Raw genomic sequence first — 25,175 nt, forward strand, 5'->3', positions numbered from 1 at the left:
TTCTAACAAGTTCCCTTTTTGATGCAGAAGCTTGTGGTTCCAGGATCACACTTTGAGAACTGGTTTAATACACCCAGCTAATTAAGCAATAGGATACACTGGAAATTCCTACAATCACCTGGGTAGATTTAAAAGCTTCCCCATGCCCACTTCTCAACTCAGGCCAATTAAGTAAAAGTCTCAGCGTGGAACCCAGGCATTGGTAATTTTTTTAAGCTCTCCAGAAGATTACAACTTACAGCCAACATTGAGAAACACTGCCCAAGGACTTGCAGCCCACTTAATAACTCAGAATTTTTGTATCACAAATACAATGAAGATGAGAGCCACAAAATCCCATAGAGGGGGATTCTTTTGCATTGTAATGAGTGAGAATTACAATGCCACATACTTCTCTAGGATGAGATGAAACTTTCTTTTTTTCCAAAAAAATATTAAAGAAACCCACATGTGAATTCACCCTCCTCCAAACAAATAACTTCTTTTCTGTCACCCTTCCTATCTAATTTTAAATTATTTTAAATTCATAATTTCAAATTGATGAACAGCAAATGCAGGTGGTAGCTATTAGCACTTCCATGCCAAAATACAAACCAGTATCAAATCTAGTCTTGACTAAAAGGAGCTAGTATAGAAAAAGAATGCTTTTAGGAAATCACGAATAATACTAAAATCAAATGGTGCACAATCATAGCAGATAAATTTAAGTTCAGAGTGCTTTTAGTCCTTGGATAATTAGTGCTTGAAGCACTTGTTCTCACAAACCATTTCAGTTCCTTTATTAAAAGAAAACTGGTTACTGCAAATTAAACTCACTGCCTCCTCCCAAAACTCTCTTATTTCTATGGGCCACAATTCTGCCACACTCTCTAGCCTTTGCTGCCTTTCTCTTTGCTCTGTAGCCAAGCCCAGTCCTAAACAAACACATCTCTTTTCCTTCTTTCCACCTTGCCTAGATCTCTTTGAATGACATACTGTTTCATTTTCTCACTTTTCATTCAGTATTCTTAGCTCAATACATTCTACTCTATATACTATTGTTCCTCACAAGTACAGATACATCTCTACCCAAGTTGTTCTCACCTCTCTTCAGTCCATGCCTAATTACCTCAGGAAATGCCTGCCTCTCTTTCCATTCCATTTATGAATAAAAAATGACCCTGATAATAGTTGTGAAGCCTGAATGGTCTTAGTGATACAGTGCAGCAAGGGAAAATAATTGTCATGTAATATGAGGGAGAATCAACAGTAATAAGGATAGTGCTGTGAACTGCTGCAGAACTTCAAAGAATGCATGTGCCCTCTTCTGAATTTCTATAAAAAGAATGGCTGTGGTTTTTGTTGGGGGATGGGACTGATGGTGGGTGAGAAGGGGTCTTAGTTGGCAGCGTAGCATGTGATTCATGCAGGGTGAATAGTGTCACTAACATAGGTATGAAATGCAAGTCTGCCTTTTACTTAACATAGTATCATAAATATTGTTTGTTGTTTTTAAATTTGCTCAAGAAGTATAATTTTAAGAATCGCATAATAGTTCAGTATAGGGATATACTATAGTTAATATTGTTGGACTGATTTTAAATGCACGTACTAAGAAAAAGGTTGAAAGGAAACACCAATATGTTAACAGTGGTTCCCTCTGGATGGTAGGATTAATTTCTGAAACATGTATTTCAATTTTCCAAATTTTGTACAATGAACATGACTGCTTCTGTTATTTTTAAAAACTCTTAAAACATCACTTAAAAATGAAGGTAAAAGGCTGTGCTGTCCAATTTAAACAAAATTCCTTATTTTTTTTTCTCTTTGTGTTCTTAGGATTGAATCTGCTTTTCATCTAGTACTACCCCTTGAAGGGAAGAAAAGCTCAGATGATTTCTTTTTCAACTATCGTTTTTGTTTTAATCAAAACAGTATTACTTTTCAACTAATTTCCATCATAAAAATCCATACTTTCAATTATTATTATGGGCTGCACTGGCTTTTGTGGACTTGTCTGGGAACAAATTCACTATGCACATGCATGTTCTATGGGAACATGCACTCTGAGTTTCAAATAATTAACTTAAAAACAAACTTTTATAATACATCCTGTGTGTTAGCTATAAAAAGAAAATTGTTGTCAACAGCCATGTTAATGAAAGACAAATACAACTGTATATAATAATCATGGGGAAAAAAGGATTTTACTAGCAAAGTTGTCTTAGCTGAAGAAAGATTGAGGAAAATATATCTAGGCATGAGTGATCACATTTTGGTTTTATCTGAGTTAGTGGAAACTCAGAGAAAGTGGGATGGTTATTAGAAATTAGACTAGAGATTTCCTTTTTAGTTGGTTGATTCTTAAGAAACCCACTTGAGTTCAACTTGCTCATCCAGCAACCTGCCTCTCCTTCACTCTTACTGTAACCATAACTTCTGTTACTACAACCTATAGAAATGTTTTTCATACTCAACAATTTCTCTCCATATCCACTATCTCTGCTTAAGGCTGAGTTTCCCTCAGACTGTTCCATAGCTTGCTGATTGGTTTTCTTTACTCAAGCCTTTTTATTCTCCAGTCCATTCTCCTTACCAATCTATCTCATCAGAGACCTCATCATGTTACCCAACTCTCTGCTTTGAAAATTTTTGGTGACTCCCCATGGTCCATAGAAGTGTTTTTCAAAGTATTTTCCCCCAAATTCTCCTTAAAGGCAGCTAAGAGGAAAAAAAGGTGGGAGAGGGAGATAGGTACAGAGATTCTAGGACCCTGTGCCCACACATATCTATTTCAATGTGAGAAATATATTTTTATTTTTTTTTATTTATGCATCCAAGCAAAGCTTCATCTGAACCAAGGAAGCACTATAGTCATTTGAAAACTACTGGTCCTCAGGACATAGTAAAGATTCCTTAGCAAGGTATACAATGTCCTTCATGATTTGGCACCTGCCCACCCTTCCCACCCTTATCTGTTTTCTTCTCACCCTGGAACCCTTCTTACCTCAACCCCACACACATGTGCCTGTTGCCCAAAGCCATACACACCAATTTGTTCATCATTCCCATAATAGGAAATGTTTTTTCATATCTGACTAAAATTCTATCCCTATTTCCCTTAGGTGCCTGGTGAAATTATACTTGTTTTTTAAGCTCTATTTCAAATGGCACTTCCTTTTTATAGTCTCTCAATCTGTCCCTGATAGATATAGTGATCAACCACCTCAGTTTTCTGAGAACTATCCTAGGTTTTAGCACTGAAGGCCCTGTGTCCCTCAATACCAAGCAAAGCAGGATAACTGGTCACCCTACAGATAGAGTTAGCCACTTCCTCCCTTGAGTTACCAGAGTCCTTTGTTCATATGCCCATTTTTGTACTGTATTGTGAATACTTGTTGTGTCTCTTTAGGTCTGACATCCTGGAATGTGAAGGTTGAAATTGTGCCTTTATCACCTATGGATTTCATGGCAATGGACTCAAAATAGTTGTTCAATAAATATTTTGTTGATGAATGAAATGAGAGACAAAATATATAAATAAATGTAACTTAACTGGGAATATAACAGACTATATACAAAGTGTGAGAGCTCAGAACCCAAAGTAAATTTTAAACATGTAAGAAAATACACAGAGAATTACAAAGGCAACTTTTTGTAGTTGAAAAGGCCTGGCACGTGATAACTTCTGACTAATCACTTCCCAGTGTGGGCTAAGGAAGAGGGCTCCATGAGCAGTGATGTAAGGAGATACCATTAAAAGGAGGAAAAACTGGAAAAAGATGACCAAAACAGGAAGGGGAAGAACAAGTGCTCTCTGGAACTTGGAACATAGTTCAGAAACTTAGTTTCCTCTGACTGATCTTGAGCAGAGAAGGTGGTTTTGATTAATCTTCTGTTATATCATTGAACAAGGTCTGTTTAATTTCTAAGGTAAGGTAATATAGGACCTATGATCTTATTTATAATCTTAGAAAGACAACTTTTGGCTAAAAAAATGGTGTCCCTCTTCATTGTGATATACCTAGAAGCTTGTGATATTCTGGAATTCTTAGTGGTTCAAATCTCTAAGTGACAAAAAGATCACAGTTTTCACTGATCCCAATGTGCAACTAAATACACCTAAGTACTCAGAGAAAATCACTTTGTCCAGTTGAAGGAATAATTCAATTTACCTTATTGGCAATTTCCTCAGTTAAAAAAGATCAAAGCAGTCATCTTAGAAGTTACCACATTTCTTCAAAACAATCCATTTATACCCAATAAATTTTCATTAAAGCACTTTTGCAATAGGACTATTTAGTTAAAAAGTTTCAGTTTGTGAATTCATTCATTATAACAGTTTATATATTTTAGGTTAGGATGCTAGAAAGCAAACCAGGAGACTTACATGGAAATGTGTTAGTAACCATGAGAGATCCCAGCAGTGGATAAAAAGAGGATAGGCAATGGTACAAACATTTCCTTCTAAGTTGATTACTTGAGACTCAAAACACATTTTTTTCCCATGGATATTCTGTTATACATGGTGAGCAGGCTCCCAGCTTAGTTCATACAATGCAGTTTAACTGTAAGACCATTAGGCAGGCTATTCATCTACCTTGCAGTATCTATATAAATACTATGTCCATGGGAAATATTAATGTCTAACATTCATTAAATGATTACTATTAGCTCACTTAATCCATAAAACCCATTGAGGTAGACTGAATTATGATTCCCAATTGACAGATGAAGAAACTGAGGCCTGTGATGTTAATATAATAAATTATCTAATATCACACAACTAGTAATAAGGGGATCAATATTTGAATCCAGGGAGTATAAATCCAGAGCCCATGCTTTTGACCACTGCACAATGTCACCTTCCACAGTTCCCAGTCTCTGAAATAATAATTCTCCTACCAGAGGTAGACAAGGGCTCTTCAAGAAATGAGGCACACTGAGCATGAACAGCTACACCTCTAATTTTACAGAAGAAATAGGCCCCTTGAAGTTGTTTTCCACTTGCTTGGAAATGGGAAACAATGAGTTAGAAGAGTTTTACACTGTATTTACCAGTGTCTATATATATGGGCAAAATCAAAGGCAAAAACAAAGATTTAGAAGGCCATTGAACAAAACATGTGAGTGAGAATTTCAGTGAGCAAATACCTATCATCACACTCCATGATTTGCATATTTAGAATAAATTTTGATTTTGAGGGATTTAACTCCTTAGTTATAAGTCTGGTTATACCTATCAGGGCCCCATAGGGGCATTTGCATTTCACAGGTGATTGGTGATTTGTGACCCTATGCAGCAGAAAGCAATGGTATCCAGCTCCATCCACGCTGTTGCAAAGGGTAGGAACTCCTTCTTTCTTTCTGCTGCATAGAATTCCATTGGGTAAATGTACCATAGTTTTTTGATGCATTCATTTACTGATGGGCATCTTGGTTGCTTCCAGAATCTAGCTATTGTAAATTGTGCTGCTATGAACATTGGGATGCATAGGTTCTTTTGGAGTGGTGTTTTAGTATTCTTAGGATAGAGTCCCAGCAGTGGAATTGCAGGGTCCAAAGACAGATCCATTTTTAGTTTTGTGAGGAAGTTCCATACTGCTTTCCATAGTGGTTGTACCAGTCTGCAGTCCCACCAGCAGTGCACTAGGGTCCCCTTTTCTCAACAACCTCTCCAACACTTGTTGTTTGTTGTTTTGTTTATGATGGCCATTCTGTCTGGTGTGAAGTGGTATCTCATTGTGGTTTTAATTTGCATCTCTCTGATAGCTAGCGATATTGAACATCGTTTCATGTGTCTTTGGACATTATGCTTAGCGAAACAAGCCAGGCAGTGAAAGACAAATACCATATGATCTCATCTTTAACAGGAACCTAAATAACAAAACAAAGAAACAAGCAAAATATAACCAAAGACACTGAAATAGAGGCCAGGCTGACAGTGCCCACAGAAGAGAGTAGAGGGAATTTAAGGGGACAGTGGGAAGGGTTCACAGGAACAAACTTAAAGGACACATGGTCATAAACTAAGGGGCGGGTGGTAATGGGAGGGAAGTGGGAAGGGGTGGGAGGGGGGACTAGATTGGGAGTAAAAAGGAGAAAACTGTATTTGAACAATGATTAAAATAAAAAAAAAGAAAGCAATGGTAAATTAGTGCATGTTGTTTTCTCAATATTTCTTTATCTTTCTTAATTTTCTTACTTTGGAAACCTTATGATGAGACTGTTTACTCATTTATAGGGTCACCAGGAGACTGAGGACAGCACATAACAACTTATTAGGACAATAAGGATTATATATATTTGGCTTATTCCCAAACCATGCTATAAGGTCACTGAGGAATGATAAGAGTAGGATAAAGGAATATCATTCTTGGCCAAAAGTAGGTCTCCAGTCAATTTTTTATCTTTCTTTCTCCCTTCTTCACCTAGTCAGAGTCTCTTAGATTTTAGTTTGTTGTGAAATCAATTTCTCCTTTGCCTGTCTTCTGGGTCATAACTCACAACTTTGAGGTGTTTGCTTCCAAATTGCAATCTAAAAGATATTTGAAGCTTTCCTATAGTTAGATCCCACTTTTGTACGTTAAATTACTGACAGCCAATGATTCATCAAAGTTGTCTATCTTTTGATAGGCACTGTTTTTTTTTTCTGATTAAAAAGAAATCCTGTTACTGCTTTATAATTATTTTAGTTGCAGTTATCCCAACTATCCCCTACTTTTAGGCATAGGTTTACCCTCAGTGTAGGAGTGTCAACAAACCATCAATAAACCTTGCTGTTCTATAGAAGGTTCAATAAACCTTGCTGTGGCTTATGGAAAATGGAATGCTCCCAGCTCTTCCTAAAATACACTCAAAACAACACTGACCGAGTGCTAGCAAAGTGTGCTTGCTTCTCTGGAGATCAGTAAGTTTATGTCTGACTTTAATTCCAAATGAGCAAACACCTTCAAATCCAGACATTCCAATCCACAACATAGGTTCCAGTGGCTAGAGGAAGCTAGAAGCACCTTGTCCTTGGTTGCTGTTTTTTAGTTGCTAGAGATTCTCTTCTGCTTTTGCTCTTTTCCAGACATGAAACTAACCAGAATTTCCCTAACCAGAATAATACTTGTGTAGCGCTTTAAGTGTAGGGAAAGGGGGAGTAATGAGTTTCCTAGTGCAGACAACAGATCCAAATTTAGATTTCTGCCCTCTCTTCTCCCTGGCTATAGAGATTATGCACTCCTAATCATGAGTAGTCAGACTGATGGCTTTATTACCACCAGTATGTGCTATATACTCAGGAGCCAGCATAGTTTAATGATGAACTCCATTTTCAAGAGAAACAAAATTGAAAAAGAAAACGACATATTATGAAGGTATATGCTGAACTAATGCCATTTCCTTTTTGATAGTGTTACTGGACAAGTAAATCAGAGAATGCCATGGAGTGCATCAGGACTTCAACAAGGTTTTGAAAGAGTTACTAATGACACTTTTTTGGATGAAATGAGGAAGTAGGGGAAGAATGAGAGTGTGCTCCTTTCTGACTGAATAACCATGCTCAAGAGGGCTGATTAAGATTTGTTTTGCAATCTAGGCAGGGCTCTGTAAAGGGCTTGCCACAGAGCTTTGCATTTATTTGGTTTAGTCCTTGGTGTAGAATCCTGATATCATAGGTTCCTAAAGCTCCACAGGTGATTTCAATGTGCAGCCAACTTGGAGGACCACTATTATAGGATCAATGGTTTGCATACTATACTACATAATGTTTTTAGCATTCACATGTCTCATTGATACCAATAACTATCTTCCAAAGATCCAATGTTTGATACAGTTTCACAGATGCTTAAAGCAAGGGTAGAACAAGAACAATTAAAATTCCATCTCAATTAGGATGAAGGTTTGGAAAATTACACATAAAAAGGGTTCTCCCCACTGGGTCCAGTAAGGCCCTCAATTCAGTGTTACTGAGACATTTCATAAATACCAAATTCCATTAGAACTCATTAACAAGAACAGCCCTGTTATATGCATGAAAACAATATTAATAAAAAAGCGCATTTTTCGTGTTGAGAAAAAAAATAAAGACTGGTTATATGGAAGTTACTATGCTTCATTATTTAGAATCAGGTCATTATAACCACAGATATTTTAAAATTTAATGTTAACTATACTTTTTCCATTACCATTTAGTCCCCTTATACCTCCTAACTCCCAGCAATCACCACACTGTTGTTCATGTCCATGAGTCCTTTGATCTTTCTGCTCAATCCCTCTATCCCCTAACCTCTCCACCCCCAGTTGTCATCCAGCTCTCCACTTATAAGTCTGTCCCCATTTTCCTTGTTCAGGTTGTTCATTAGATTCCACATATGAGTGAAATCACATTGTATTTGTCTTTCTGTGACAGGCTTATTTCACTTAGCATAATGTTCTCAGGTCCATCCATACTGTCACAAAGGGCAAAACTTGCTTTTTTATGGCTGAGTAGTATTCCATTGTGTAAATATCCCAAAGTTGGCTTTTTTTTTTTTTTTGCATTTGAAGCTGTTTATTATTTTTTTGAATTTTAACTGTTCAGCTACAGTTTTCTTATCTGCTCATCTACTGATGGACAATTCGGCTGCTTCCACATCTCACCAATTGCGAAAAAACTGCACTGAACACAGGGGTGCTTATGTTCTTTCAGATTACTGTTCTGAGTTTCTTTCCATATAATCCAGGAAGTGGGATCACTGGATCAAAAGGCAGATACATTTTTAATTTTTTAAATGTATAACCATACTGCTTTCTATAGTGGCTGCAACAATCCAGGTTCCCACCAACAGTGCAAAAGGGTTCCCTTTCTGTACATCCTCGTCAGCACTTGTTGTTTGTTGATTTATTGATGATAACCATTCTGACAGGTAGAGATGATATCTCATTGTTGTTTTAATTGGCATTTCTCTGATGATTACTGATGTTGAGCATTTTTTCATGTGTCTATTGGCCATCTGTATGTACTCTTTGGAGAGGTGTCTATTCAGGTACTTTGCCCATTTTTTATTTGAGTTGTTTGATTTTTTGGTGTTGAGTTTTGTAAGTTCTTTATAAATTTTGGACATTAACACCTCATCAGATGTATTGTTGAATATTTCTCCCATCCTGAGGGTTGTCGCTTCATCCTGTTGATGATTTCCTTTGCCGTATAAAAAATCTTCAGTTTGAAATACTTCCACTGATTTCTTCCTTTTCCTGTTTCCTTTGCTGGGGAGTTATAGCTGATAAAATCTTGCTATGAGCAATGTCCAAGATTTTGCTGCCTATGTTTTCTTCTACATTTTTTATGTTTCGGAGTCTAACATTCAAGTCTTTCATCCATTTTGAATTTATTCTTTTTTTGTGTGTGGTTTATTTTTATTTGTTTATTTTTTGGTTTCATAAATTACTTTACTGTTGTTTAATTACAGTTGTCTGCATTTTGTCCTCCCACTCCTCCCCACCCCATCCAAACCCACCTCCCTCTCTTGTTTCCACCCTCCTCCTTGGTTTTGTCTATGTGTCCTTTATAGTAGCTCCTGAATATTCCTGTATGTGGTGTAAGAAGGTGGTTGAGTTTCATTTTTCTGCACATATCTGTCCAATTTTCCCAACACCACTTATGGAAGAGACTATTTTTAGCCCATTGTATGTGTTTGCTTCTTCTGTAGAATATTGACTAGAAAGGTGTGGATTTATTTCTGGGCTCTCTATTCTGGTCCATTGATCTATGTTTCTCTTATTATGTCAGTACCACAGCATTTTTATTATGGCCTTACAGTATAGTTTGATATTAGGTAGTGTGATTCCTCCAACTTTGTTCTTCTTTCTCATCATCATTGTTGTTGCATGGGGCCTTTTATAGTTCCATAGAAAATTTTGAAATATTCGTTCTAGTTCTTTGAAATACATCATTGGAATGTTGATAGGAATTGTGTTGAATCTACTGATTGCCCTGAGCAGTATGGGCATTTTAATGATGGTAATTATTCCTATCCATGAACATGGTATGTATTTCCACTTATTTATATCTTCTTTGATTTCTTTCTTCAGTGCCATATAATTTGCAGAGTACAGACAGATCTTTTACATTCTTGGTTAGAGTTATTCCTAGGTACTCTATTCCTTTTGTAGCAATTGTGAATGGGATTGATTTCTCAATTCCCCCTTCTGTCAGTTTGTTACTGGCATATAAAAATGTAACTTATTTCTCTATTAATTTTGTATCCTGCTACATTGCTGAATTCATTTGTCAGTTCTAGAAACTTCTTGGTGGAAGCTTTAGGGTTCTCTATGTACACTATCATGTCATCTGCAAGAATGATAGTTTTACTTCTTCCTTTCCACTTGGATGCCTTTTATTTTTTTCTTCTTTTTTGATTGCTGTGATTAGGACTTCCACTACTATATCGAATAAATAGTAGAAAGTGGACATCCCTGTTTTGTTCCCAATCTTAAGGGGAATGCTTTTAGTTTTAGCCCTTTGAGTATGATGCTGCTGCCATCATATGGGTTTGATGGCATATGGGTTTGTCATATAGGGCCTTTAATATGATTAGGTATGTTTCTTCTAATCCCACTTTGCTGGGAGTTTTTAACATAAATTGGATTTTATCAAATGATTTGTCTGCATCTATTCATGTGATCATGTGGTTCTTATCCTTCATATTGTTTATGTAGTGAATCAATTTATTGCTTTTTGAATGTTGTATCATCCTTGCTTTCCCGGAATAAATCCCACTTGATCATAGTGTATGATCTTTTTGCTGTGTTGCTGTATTAGTTTTGCTAATTTTTTTTATTTTTTTAAATTATATTTTATAAATTATATTTACAATAGTTTTGATTTAGCCCCTTTGCTGCCTTCCGCTCAGCAACCACCAGTCCCTTGGGCAATTCCCTCACCATTGTTCTGTCCGTAGGTCATGGGTATAAGTTCTTTGGCTACTCCATTTCCTATACTGTACTTTATATCCTCATGGCTATTCTCTAACTACCGATTTGTACTTCTTTTTTTGTACATTTTTTATTGTTGTTCAAGTAGTTTTCTGTCCTTCCCCTCACCCCTCCCCACCACCCCAGGCCTCCCCACCTCCTTCCCCTGTTTCCACCCCCCCTTGTTATTTTCCATATGTCCTTTATAATGTTACTGTAAACCCTTCACACTTTTCCCCATTATCCCCTCCCCTCTCCCCTCTGGTCACTGTCAGCCTGTTCTCAATTTCAATGTCTTTGGCTATACTTGGCTTGCTTGTTCATTTTGTTGATTAGGTTCCTGTTAATGGTGAGATCATATGGTATTTGTCTTTCACCACCTGGTTTATTTCACTTAGCATAATGCTCTCCAGCTCTATGCATGCTGTAGCAAAGGGTAGTAGCTCCTTCTTTCTATTTGTACTTCTTAACTCCTCACCTCTTTACCCAATCTGGACAACCCTTCCCATCTTGCAGCCATCAGAACGTTCCCTGTATCCATGATTCCGTCTCTGTTCTTGTTTGGTTAGATTGTCTTTTAGATTCAATTGTCCATAGATATGTATACTTATTACCATTTTATTGTTCATAGTTTTGATCTTCTTTTTCTTAAATAAGTCCTTGCAATACTTCATATAATAATGGTTTGGTGATGATGAACTCCTTTAGCTTTTTTTTTTCTGTTTTTTAAGATTTTATTTATTTATTTTTAAAGAGGGGAAGGGAGGGAGAAAGAGAGAGAGAAACATCAATGTGTGGTTGCCTCTCACGTGGCCCCCATTGTGGATGTGGCCTGCAACCCAGGCATATGCCCTGACTGGGAATCAAACCTGCGATGCTTTGGTTCACAGCCCGAGCCTTTAGCTTTCCCTTATCTGGGAAGTTCCTTATCTGTCCTTTGATTCTAAGTGATATCTTTGTTCCATAGGGCAATCTTGACTGTAGGTCCCTGCTTTTCATGACTTTGAATATTTCTTGCCAATCCCTTCTAACCTGAAAAGTTTCCTTTGACAAATCAGCTGACAGTCTTATGGGAACTCCCCTGTAGGTAACTAACTGCTTTTCTCTTGCTGCTTTTAAGATTCTCTCTTTAACTTTAACCTTTGGCATTTTAATTATGATGTATGTTGAGCCTATTTGCATCTTGTTTGGGACTCTGCATTTCCTGGACTTGCATCTCTATTTCCTTCACCAAATTAGGGAAGTTTTCTGTCATTATTTTTTCAGGTAGATTTCCAATTTCTTGTTCTTTCTCCTCTCCTTCTGGCACTCCTAGGATGCAAATGCTGGAATGTTTGAAGTTGTTCCAGAGCCTGTTTACACTACCCTCAGGGTTGTTTTTTTTTTTTTAATTCTTTTTTCTTGCTGTTGTTCTGATTGGTTGTTTTCTGCTTCTTTATGTTCCAAAAACTGATTTGATCCTCGCCTTCATCCAGTCTACTGTTGTTTTCCTGTAAACTGTTCTTAATTTTAATTAGCATATCCTTCCTTTCTGACTGGATTGCTTTTGTGCTGTCACAGTCCTCATTAAGTTACTTGAGTGTCCTTATAACCAGTGTTTTGAACTATGCATCACATAGATTACTCATCTACATTTCTTTTAGCTCTTTTTCTGGAGTTTCAATCTATGCTTTCATTTGGGCCATGTTTCTTTGTCTCCTCATTTGGGCAGCCTCTCTGTGTTTGTTTCTATGTATTAGGTAGAGCTGCTTTGACTCCCTGTCTTGGTAACATGGCCTAATATAGTAGATGTCCTGTAGGTTACAGTGGCACAGCTTCCCCTATCATCCAAGCTGGGTGCTCAAGGTGTGCCCTTTGTGTGGGTTTAGTACACCCTCCTCTACTAGTTGAGTTGTTGCTGTTGGCAGGTCAATGGTGGGGAGATTTACCCAGGCCAGTCACTGCAATGATTGGCTGTGACCATTGACCACCATCCTATAACCACCATGGAGGATTAGCTGTGCAGAGGCAGGGTGGTGGTGCTCTAATGTAGTTTATAGCTGTCCACTGGGTACACAGGCCCTGATATTTCCTGGGTGTTTCAGGCCAAGGTCGGCTTCCACCTGTGTTCTGTCCAGGGCCACTCTGCCTGCACTATAGAGCAATCTGAGATGGCTGCTACTTGTGCTGGGCTTCAAGATTCCCAGGCAAAGCCAAACTGTGAATCTAGGCTGGTAGCTGCTAGTGCCATACCTGAGGATACTCAGCAAGAAAAATGGGGGCTGGGGGCTCACAGAGGGTAGATGTTACTTGTTTGAAAGAATTTAGGAAGTTGTGAAACATGAGCTAAGACCAGCCATTCATATGGAAAGGTCACTGTTAACAGCTCTAAACTGGGAAGGACGGAGCCTCAGTGGACCTCCAGGGCAGGGCAAAGAGGGTTAGCCAGGTTGATTGAGTCCAAGATATGACATCTGACTGCCACCTCTGTGGCACCAAAGGGGAGGGTTCAGAAAAGTGGCAATGACCTCTGCCTGCCTTTCTGTCTGGGAGAAAGCTGTCCCCCAGCTCCTGCCTTGATGCCAGACACTTCCTCTTTGTATGTCATGGGTACCTTTCAAGCTGCTACCTTGGTGCTGGAGCTCAGAGGGAGTGAGTCTGAGTCAGTCTGTGTGTGGGTTCATTAAGAGGAACTTGTTGGGACTCCAGAAGTTTCTTCTACCACCTCAGTCCCCACTGGTTTTTGCAACCAGAAGAAACGGGGACTTATATTCCTGCCACTGGAACTGTGGGCTGGGGCTCAGAATCCTTGTTCCTGAGACATCCCTCCCAAATATTTATCCACCGTACGTGAATGTGGCACTAGGTCTTCCATGTCTCTGCTCCTTCTAAAAGTCTGAATGGTTGTTGTTTCTTTAATCCCGTAGTTGTCAGACTTCCATTACACTTGATTTCTCATGGTTCTGAGTGATGGTTGTTCTATAATTTAGTTGTAACTTTGATGTGGTTGTGCAAGGAGGAGAGCCATGTTTACCTATGCTGCAATCTTGACTGAGAGTCTTGGTTTGCTAATATATTGTTGAGGATTTTAGTGTCCATGTTCATCAATGATATTGGCCTATAATTTTCTTTTTTGCAGTGTCTTTATCTGGTTTTGGAATTAGGATAATACTGGCTTCATAAAGTCATTTTGGGAGCCTTCCCTCCTCTTGAATTTTATGCAACAGTTTGAAAAGGAGAGGTGTTAGTTCTTCTTGGAATATTTGATAAAATTCACCTGTGAAGCCATCTGATACAGGGCTTTTGTTTGTGGGAATGTTTTTCATTATTGTTTCAGTTTCACTAGGTCTAATCTGACTATTCAGATTCTCTGATTCTCCCTGATTTTTTTTTTTTTTAGAAAATTGCATGTTTCTAGGAATTTATCCATTTCATCCAGGTTGTCCAGTTTGTTGTCATATAGTTATTTATAATATTTTCTTACAATCCTTTGTATTTCTCTAGTGTCAGTTGTTATTTCACCTCTTTCATTTCTGATTTTATTTATTTGGGTACTCTCTCTTTTGTCTTCATGAATCTGTTAAAGGTTTGCCAATCTTGTTTATCTTTTCAAAGAACCATGTCATGGATTCATTGATCCTTTGTATCATTTTTTTAGACTCTATTTCATTTATTTATGCTCTGATCTTTAATATTCCCTCAATTCTACTCAATTCGGGCTTTGTTGGTTATTCTTTTTTCAAGTATGTTTCAGTGTGAAGTTTGATTTGTTTATTTGAGCTTTTTCTTGTTTTTTTTTTTTTTTTTTTTTTGAGATAGCATCATAATGCTATGTATTTCCCTCTTAGGACTGCTTTCCCAGTGTGCCACAGATTTTAGATTGTCGTGTCCTCATTTTCCTTGTTTCAAGGTATCTTTTGATTTCTTCCTTGATCTCATTTTTGACCCACTTATTGTTTAATAATACGTTATTTAGCTTCCATGTCTTTGTGTGTTTTTCAGTGTTCTTTTGGTTGATTTCTAGTTTCATAGCATTGTGGTCAGGGAAGATGCTTGATATGATTTTAATCTTAAATTTATTGAGACTTGTTTTGTTTCCTAAAATGTGGTCTACCCTAGAAAACATCCCATGTGCACTTGAAAAGTGTGTATATTCTGCTGCTTTGAGGTGAAATGTTCTGAACATATCAATTAAATCCATTTGATCTACTGTGTCATTTAAGGCCACTGTCTCCTTGTTGACTTTCTGCCTGGAAGACCTATCTATTGATATTAATGGGTATTGACTGTATTTCTGTTGATGTCTCCTTTTATGTCCATCAAAATTTGTTTCACATATAGGTGCTCATCTGTTGGGTATGTAAATGTTTACTAGAGTTACATTGTTGGATTGTTCCCTTTATGTAGTGTCATTCTTTGTCTCTTACTATATATAGCCTTGGTTTTAAAGTCTATTTTGTCGGATATAAGTATTGCTACCCCACCTTTTCTTTCTTTTCCATTTGCATGAAATATCTTTTCCCATCTCTTTACTTTTAGTCTGTGTGTATCTTTCGACCTGAGTTGTGTCTCTTGGAGGCAGCATGTATATGGGTCTTCTTTTCTTATCTATTCAGCTACCCTCTGTCTTTTGGTTGGTGCATTTAAGCCATTTACATTTAAGGTGATTATTGATATGTTTTTAGTGCCATTTTATTGTTAGATTATTTTCCTCTTGTTTTCTTACTGTTTTTCTTCTTTTTCTTCTTAAAGCAAGGTCTTTAACATTTGTTACAGTATTGGTTTTGTGTTAACAAACTACTTTAGCTTTTTATTGTCTGGGAAGCTCCTTATCTATCCTTTGATTTTAAATGATAGTCTTGCTGGGTAAGTCACTTTGGTTTTAGGTCTTTGCTTTTCATCACCTTGAATATTTCATGCCACTCCTTTCTGGTCTGAAATGTTCCCATTGAGAAAGCACATGACAGTCTAATTGATGCTCCCTTTCATATAACTACCTGCATTTCTCTTCCAGCTTCTAGGATTTTCTCCTTGTTTTTCAGCCTTGCATTTTAACTATAATGGGTTTCAGTGTAGGCCTCTTTGGATCCAACTCGTTTGGGAGTCTTTTTAAAAAATTTATTTTCAGAGACAGGGGAAGGAGGAAGAGGGGGAGAGAAATATCAATGTGTGGTTGCCTCTCACACACCCCCTACTGGGGACCTGGCCCACAACCCAGGCATGTGCCCTGACTGGGAGTGGAACTGGTGATGCTTCGGTTCACAGAACACACTCAATCCACTCAGGTGTGCCAGCCGGGGCTATTTGAGACTCTTTGAGCTTCCTGGACTTGTGGGTCTTTTTTCTTCATCAGATTAGGGAAGTTTTCAGTCATTATTTCTCCAAATAGGTTCTTGATCCTTTGCTCGCTCTCTTCTCCCTCTGGTATTTCCATGGTGTGGATGTTGTTATGTTTCATGTTATCCAAAATGTTTCTTAAGCTGCCCTCATTTTTTTTAATTATTTTTTTTTCTTTTTGCTGCGTAGCCTGGGTGTTTCCTTCTATCTTGACTTCCAATGCACTGATTCGATCCTCTGCTTCATCTAACCTACTCTTCATTCCTTCCAGTATATATTTTATTCCAGATATTCCAGTCTTTATTTTTGGCTGGTACTTTTTTCCTCTAGTATTTTCTTTTGATTTTTTTTAATTAAAAAAATATTGTTGTTCAATTACATTTGTCTCCATTCCCCCTCCCTTTATTCTCCCCTGCCTGTGCATCCATCCCTCCCACATTCAATCATCCCTCTCGTTGTCTTTGTCTATGGATCCTTTACACACCTTCCTTGACTTCACCCTTCCCCCTTTTTCCCCATTATCCTCCTCCCCCCTCCCTTCTGGTCATTGTCAACAGGTTCTTTATTTCCATGTCTCTGGTTCTATTTTGCCCACTTGTTTGCTTTGTTGATTAGGTTCCATTTATAGATAAGATTGTATGGCATTTGTCTTTCATCACCTGGCTTATTTCACTTTGCATAATATGCTCCAGTTTCATCCATGCTGTTGTGAAGGGTAGAAGTTCCTTCTTTCTTTCTGTTGTGTAGTATTCCACTTTGTAAATGTGCCACAGTTTTTGTATCCACTCCTTTACTGATGGGCACTTAGGCTGTTTCCAGTACTTATATATTGTCATTAATGCTGCTATGAACATTGAGGTACATATGTTCTTTTGAATTGGTGTTTCAGGGCTCTTAGGGTATAATCCCAGCAGTGGAATTGCTGGGTCAAAAGGCAGTTCCATTTTTAGTTTTTTGAGGAAATTCCATACTGTTTTTCACAGTAGCTGCACCAGTCTTCATTCCCACCAACAGTGGACTAGGGTTCCCTTTTCTCCATAATCTCACCAGCACTTGTTGTTTTTTTTTTTTTTATTTGTTTATGATGACCATTCACTGGTGTGAAGTGGTATCTCATTGCAGTTTTAATTTACATCTCTCTGATGGCTAGTGATGCTGAGCATCCTTTCTTATGTCTATGGGCCCTCTGTATGCCCCCTTGGAGAAGAGTCTGTTCAGGTCTGACTAGTCCTTTTCTGTGGTCTCTATGTTTTTTTTTTAATGGTGTTGAGTATCCTTACAATCATCACTCTAAACTCTCTATCTGATAAATTGCTTACCTCCATTTCATCTAGATGTTCTTTTAGAGAATTCTCTTGTTCTTCCATTTTCAGTCTGTTTCTTTGTTTTTCCAGTTTGGCTGCTTCTTTGTATTTGTTTCTATGAAACAGATAGATCTGCAAAGACTCTGGCATAAGCCTTTGCCAGACACTGCTTGTGATTGGCCCTATTCAACCTGTTTGGAGCTATCAGTCATCCACAATGTGTAGCTTCCTCTGATGAGCCTGAGTGTATGCTGAAAGAACCAGACTGCATACCAAGGCCAGCTTTTATCACCACCCAGCCCCAGGTAGGGTCATCTGAAGTCTCATAGAGCTCCCTGAGATCCACCTTAGTTGTTAAACTAATTAATGATATAGCTTCAAGCTGTAATCAGCAGCTCAGCTTTAGCACCACAGGGCAGGGCAGAGTAATTCTTGTGGGCTGGGCTATTGCTTCCCCTGATGTTGATGCAATTCAGAGATGAGTGCTCTGCCTATGAAAGCTGGCTTCTGCAGTGTTGGGGATGACTCAGCACAGGGATCCTGATGGCTGTTCCTTCAGTTCTCTCCCCAGATCTGCCAAACTTAGACTCCCCTGAAGCATCTCTAGTCCTCTCTTTCCTCCCTCTATTGGAGCCCAGGTGAAGTGACTGCAAATGAAAATTTTGCATTGACCCTTTAAGAGGCTCTCTGCACCTCCAGCCACCTCTCACTGGCAGACAGAAACCCTGCTGCTTTTCACAGCTGGATGTTTTCTGGGTTCCTTTTCTGGCTCTGGTGCTGTAGGCTGGGGAGCCCAGCTTGGGGTTTAGACCCCACACTTCTCAGGGGAAACCCCCTGGACACTTAAATATCCCTCTGGATCTTCAGCTGCCACCTGTGGAAGCCCAGCCAGCCCTCTCATGCTTCCTCCACACTCCCTACCTGTTTCATTGTGGTGAAGTAGTTTTTTCTCTCTGTCTATAGTTATAAAGCTTCTCTCCACCTAGTGTTCATTTTGTCATTCAGGATATTTCTCTACAACTTAGTTATAATTGCAGATTGGTCCTGGGAAGAGGTTAGTGTAGCTTCCACTTATTCCTCTGCCACCTTGGACCACTGACCAATCACAGGTTTTAAAAGTTATATTTTCTTTCTTTATTATTTATTTTTAGAAAGAGGGGAAGGGAGGGAAGAGACAGAGAGAAGCATCAATATGTGGTTTCCTTTTGCACACTCCCTACTGGGGACCTGGCCCACAACCCAGGCATGTGCCCTGACTGGGAGTTGAACCAATGACTCTTTGGTATGCAGGCTGGTGCTCAATCCACTGAGCCACACCAGCCAGGGTTAAAAATTATATTTATAATTAACAAAAACAAGCTAGGTTGATGAGCAGAACACCAACATTTGATTTGCACATTGAGGGAAAGTTTGATTTTAACCCCAGTCACTTTTATAAACAGAACAAACAATCCATGTGATTATTGAAGATGTCCATTGGTCACATAGCAACATGTCCAAGGTCAATTATGTTGAGTACAAAGACTTCAGGCAGTGGGAAAAAGAAGAAGAAACTTGTCTCCTCTCTGTTACTGGAAGGGTACCAATGTTATAACATTAGTTTGGTTAATAACTCTCTAACATTTAAAAGACATTTTATAAACAAATTAAGTCAATTAGTACATATTAATTTACTTTTTAAGAAATCCTAAACACTTTATAACTAGGGGTGGTGGGTAGTACCTAATTCCTTGCATCACTGGTGTGTTAACAGGCAATATACATAGAGCATGCTCAGTTGCAACTAACACAACAAAGACATGAAAAACCCACAGTGAAATGCAAACAACACTCAAATGTATAGCCCCAGAGTTGACCTTTAACCTCTCCTGTTCAATGTTACCTGTTTATGATAAATTAACTGAATTATGTTAACCCTCTACTCCTTGAGGAAATAGGAGTATAACCAGTGTGGAGAGGAAGATTTGGGGAAAGTGGTATATCTAATCACCCCTCTTGGAGTAAAAAGCATGCTAAGAATCCTTTCTCTCATTTTCCTTTCTCACATTTTTATTCATATATGTGTCTCTCTAATATATTTCCTACACTGAGCTAGATACTGTTAGGTGATTTACATGCATTATGTCATTTAGCTTTCATACTGATTCTGCAAGATAGATATTGTCCCCATTTTACACAAAGAACCCAGCATATAAAAGTTTTATGTGATTTGCACAAGGTCACGGAGCTTATAGGTTGTGGGCTAGGACATACCTAGATCTGCTTGACTACATGGGCCAGATTTTTTACATCAACATGCAACCCCCTACTCTACCACTCTGTCTTCCTTCCACTTATTTTCTTTTTCCTCCTCAAAGCCTAAAGTGGTGGATGGGTGGTAGTACTGGAAGTATTTTTAAAGAAAGAAGGACTAACCTACTTTTCCTTTATAATTCTGAATGTGTATGATTTTCTATTTCCCCACATATAGCCTGGTGACCAGTATCCAAGAAAACATAGGCTTTCTACAGGCTCATGTTACATTTCTCTGAAATCTCTTCATGCTTTCAGTGACATTTTTTTAACAATCTGAAATAAGGGCATATAGCCTGAAACGTTGTGTTTTCTTTAAGAGAGTATGATAATAACATACTAAAAATAAAAACTAAGAAAGTACTTGTGGTGACCAACAAAGAGATAGGGGGCTGGCTCAAGGATTTGTTGATTGTTTCATTTGAGGTTGAACACATGAGGGAAGTAATGAGTAAAGTTAGACTAAATCCTTATCAGTGGACTTCAACAGGGTGGTCTTTCTGACAGGTCTTCTTGTTATATAGCCTTAATGCAGGCTTCCTGAACCTGGTGTTTTGTTAATCTGCAAGTACTTGTTTAGATACAAGGCTGTGGATTCTAAGAGACAAAGTGTTAATTAAGAGTTCTAATCCTTGCCTAGAAGATGGCTATAAAGATTAAATTTTGTTTCCTTTTTTCTAACAGTTAACAGCCTAGCAAAAAAAGAGATCAGTTGTAATGGGGAACTGAAGAAGAGAATAACTGCATTATTGTGACCAGTTGCTTTATAGTCATCTACTTAACCCTTAAATTTTGCAGGTTATAAATTACTCATTAGAAGGCAGAAAGCAAAACAGCCATAATCCTGTTTAGTGTCTCCAACCTCCAAAGAATTAGAGCAAAAAACCTTGGAAACAATAGGCCTGATGTGTTTTCATGCTGCTATTTCTTAACAAGCAAAGGTGGTTAAACAATGAGGACAAGCCCAAGTAATTATCCTGATATGCTGGTCCACAGGTCAGGGGTGGGCTTGATTAAATTCATGGAAGGCTGACCTATAAACATGGGAAAATGCCCCTTCTTTTCCACTCAGCCCTGCAGGCAGATAATCAATGAGCACATTTTACTTCCAGATTGAGACCAGAGCAATAGCCCATAGCACTCATTAGAGAATTCACTCCAATCTGTTGTTTTCTGATCAGTGAAGGGATTAGGACAAGAGGACAAGTAGCAGAAAGGAATTAGGAGGGGACAAAAGGAGGCTTTCCCTCTCTCCTCAATACATAGGGAATGCAGGTCTAAATTACAAAATTTTCAACTGCAAAAGCAACAAGACAATTAGTTTGTAGGTTTCTTTACATGTATAGAAAGCTACATATATTTGGCTTGAATATAAGAGCTTAATGTGCCAGGGACATCAAAACTTTTGGCACCTGCGCACCATACTGGAAGAAGAGTTGTCTTGGGCCACATATTAAATACAATGTGACATGTAATCACAAAAACTATCATAATGTTTTAAGAAAATTTATGGTTTTGTGTTGAGCTATATTCACAGCCATTTTGAGCCACATGTGGCCTGTAGGCCACAGGTTTGATACCCCTGGAACACTTAATTATTTACTAAGGACAATGGTTTTTGTATACTAAGAGTAAAATTCAATTTTAGATTCTTAGTGGTAATGATGTGAACATTTTTCAAGATGCCTTTGGCATTGTAAGTCTATTAAATAGACCAATTACATTTTGAGAGTAGAATTTGAATCTTTGCATATTTCTTTTTTTTATTAGTGTGATAATCTTTATATGTACAACACAGCTTCTAGTTCACCCTTTGGCTATATAGAATGAAATAGCTACTGGCTGACCTTTGTATTGAGCAAGCATTTCTTTCATATTCCTTTGCCTTTTCCTCTCATGATCAACAGCATATCTGAGTCAAGATGGTAGTGTTAAGCTATGAAATGGAGCTTTGCTCTTTGCAACGTAACCGGACTATGTAAGGATCAAGCCTCTAATTCTGCAGTAGAAAACTGAGTTACCCAACACAAACTATTTCCATTTATTTTCTTCTTGACAGTCTAATTAAGTTTGTGATTTCATCAGGCAGGCATTGTGTCTATCCTATGTTCCAATCACTACCTATCAAGCTGTTGCTCAGAAAATCATTACTGATAATGAAAAATCATTACTGATAATGAAACAAAATCTAATATTAAAAATATAGCTATTCTGGAAATGTACTTATTTACTTTGTTAAAGTAGTTATAGAGCAAGTGTTTCCTAGATAGATCATTTAACCATAGCATATAATAAAATGACTCTTTTCTTCCCACATCTTGCTTCTTTTTTTTAAGCCTTCTTAATAGCAGAAAGCTAAACTAAAAACTTTTAAGGATCCCTGCCATTAGACATATTGATGTGAAAGCACTGGAAAAAAACTGTTTGAATATCTTAAAAGAAATGAAAAGTAACTCCTAGTAATTTTGAAAATTATAATTTGAAGCTTCTATGTCACTTGTCCCAGGAAAGAGCCCATTCTGGCCAATTCTGATGGAGACAAGAAATGACATTTTGCCTTTTCCCTTACCAGAGGATGAAGTACCTGAGTTTTCTTTTGACTTACCCTGAGTGGATTTTCATTAAGGTAAGGGGGTTCACCTTCCACCATTTCAATTGCCATAATCCCCAGAGACCAGATATCAACTTTCGGACCATAAGCTTTTCGAGTCACCACCTCAGGTGCCATCCAATAGGGAGTTCCCACCATAGTGCTTCGTTTACTTTGCTCAGGGGTGATCTGGGCACAGAACCCAAAATCAGCTGCAGAGAAGAAAAGTCCCTTAAAACCAGCTCAAATTATTTTTCTTTTATAATAGCTCATTTTCATACATGGCTGTACTTTCCTTTGCTAGACACTGAGCTTCTACAACTGTCTAGCTCATATCCCTTTGTTGCCTGATCTCTCATCTGGTCCTGATTTTAAAAGGGTCTGAAATAGCTAACTGAAGTGATGCCAGTCTGGTTCCCTCCAACTTACAGAACCCTTCAATCTTCTTATTATATGTCACCCAGCAGATCGAAGTCACTAGAAATTCTGAAATATTACCTCCCGCCCAAAATATGGCCACAATCTACAGAAACACAGCATTAAACAATTATTTACTTAAAACTGGGCTCTAAATGCTTTCAAACCAATTGCTTTCAACAACCATTTTCTTCTCAACATAGTGAAAAAGCAGAAATCCCCCAATACACTCTCAAACACCACCAGAACCAAAATACCTACTCAATTTAACAGAGCCATCCATCCCAAGGAGAATATTGTCACTCTTTATGTCTCTATGGATCACCTGGTTTGAGTGCAAGAAATCCAAAGCTTGGAGGCACTATTGGATCAGGAAAAAAAAGTTCTAATTATATCACAAATAATTTTTAAAACTAAGTTTAATCTAGATAAATTTTGGGAAGGAGTATAATTTTATGTTGTCAAGTGAAATAAATTATGAAGTGCTTTAACACCATTTTGAAATCACATTGCCATTTACATCAGTGATGCAATTTAGTTTATACATATGAAACTCCTGAGTCAGACTAGGACATGAAGAGTGGTAGTATGATGAGTAGCACTAAGTCATTAATATAGTCAAACTAACCAATTAATATAATCATACTTTGACCTAGTTATCTAGAGGGTATGAATTCAGCTTGGTCTTAAACAGATGCAGTAAGCTTCTGCTTCAATGGTATGATCTGATTCAGTAGGTCTGGAGTGGAGCCCAGGAACCTGCATTTAAAACAAGTGCCCCAAGCTATTTCTGATGGACATCTAAGTTTGGGGACCACTATGAAGTAACTATAGGTACTTGTTTGAAAATGGCTTTGCATTGCATTAATAGAAGATGGAACAAACAGACTCAGAATCAAATATTCCCCTAAATACTACATGTTTGATATATTACATGAATAGAAAATATATGTGTTTAGTGGATATGTGTGTATGTTTGGGGAGGAGAAAATGAGAGTGAGAGGAGAGCAAGCAAAGGAGAAATTTAGGTGAAAATTTAAGATAAAAATCAAAGACCAGCTGGAATTATTTGGTTTCATTTTTCTATCACTGTTTTTTAAGTTTCAGTGGGTCAGGATTCCTAATGTATCCATAGAAAACCTCACCACAATGAATAGAATAGATGGTAATGCCCAATATAAAATTCCAATGAAGAGTGTTTTTTAATATTGAAAAATAATATAATAAAATATTCTTGGTTTAGCTTGAAAATAGGTATATGCCACTATTATTGGAAAAGAGGCAGATACTTTGATTCACTAGAGGCCTATGAGGGATGTCCAAATTTGTACTGTGGACATAACTACTTTTTGGGCTGAGGGAAGTCCTGGGTTAAATTACATTCTAGAAAAATATGGGATTATAATATGGTCTGTATTTTCACATGGCTCATTTGCACATTCAAGACAAAATAACTACCGTGTAAAAATTCCTTCAAATCAGAAAGAAGTTCCGTGCCAACATTACTGTTTTCCATGTTCACTGAAAGTTAAAAGCATGTAGGCTTAAATGTACCTTATGAATGGCATAATGGAACTCAAAAGACCCATATCAAAACAATTAAAATAAATAAGGGGCTGCAGGGGGAAGGGAAGGGGAGTGCTATTATGTTAAGATTTAAACTGAATTTAGTCTCTCCATTTTTTCAGTACAAAAAATGCACTATTATTACTTTGATGTTATAAACATTCTGAGTAGTCAGAGATAAAGAAGGAACTTCCAATTTTGGTGTTCTCATCATCTAGAAATGCTGTTTTCTTACCTCTCTGCAGACAGCTGCTATCTGTCCTTCATCCATACAGGTCTCTGTGACCACATCTGTCAAAGAGCCACCGGCCAAATATTCCATGACTACCCATAGTTCATCACCCACTAAGTAGCTAGAGCAAGAGAAGAAAAAGATGTTGACTCAGGCCTGAGAAAGTGGAGATTCTTCCATATTCCCATTAAGAAGGCAATTTGCAAACAGTCTTTTTTCCATTTGATTGTATTACATAACAAGAAGAGAATACCAGTGATGATGGTAATGAGATACTTGCTTAACATTAGAAGAGAATATGCATGGAAACCAAAGGATCATCAGTTATGACTGTGTGCCATGGAGAAAGGAAAGAGCAAGGAGGCCTCTGGTAACTGACTACTACATTCCTTGTAAAAGCTAGTTTCAATGAGCAGGATGAGTGAATAGCCCTTTTGGATAACTCAAGCCACAATGCTGACTTCTTGGACTGCAGTGGCCCATGGCATACAGACTTTTAGGCCCTTTATTCATATCTTGGCATTATTTTTTATTTTCC

The 25,175-nt window shown here is 37.8% G+C and overlaps 1 protein-coding gene across 2 annotated transcripts in view; it reads right to left on the bottom strand.

The window, feature by feature from the left end:
- The window catches only part of PAK3 (p21 (RAC1) activated kinase 3), a 161,269-nt gene that overhangs the window by 11,711 nt on the left and 124,383 nt on the right, over nt 1-25,175 (bottom strand). For both annotated transcript variants that reach the window (XM_028522624.2, XM_028522625.2), the window contains 3 exons: nt 24,641-24,758; nt 23,101-23,200; nt 22,438-22,634 (listed from right to left, as the gene is read on the bottom strand). In XM_028522624.2, the coding sequence (XP_028378425.1) occupies nt 22,438-22,634; nt 23,101-23,200; nt 24,641-24,758 (415 nt within the window). The remainder of the gene's footprint in view (nt 1-22,437; nt 22,635-23,100; nt 23,201-24,640; nt 24,759-25,175) is intronic.

The sequence above is a fragment of the Phyllostomus discolor genome, chromosome X (assembly GCF_004126475.2).
Source record: "Phyllostomus discolor isolate MPI-MPIP mPhyDis1 chromosome X, mPhyDis1.pri.v3, whole genome shotgun sequence".
Lineage (NCBI taxonomy): Eukaryota > Metazoa > Chordata > Mammalia > Chiroptera > Phyllostomidae > Phyllostomus > Phyllostomus discolor.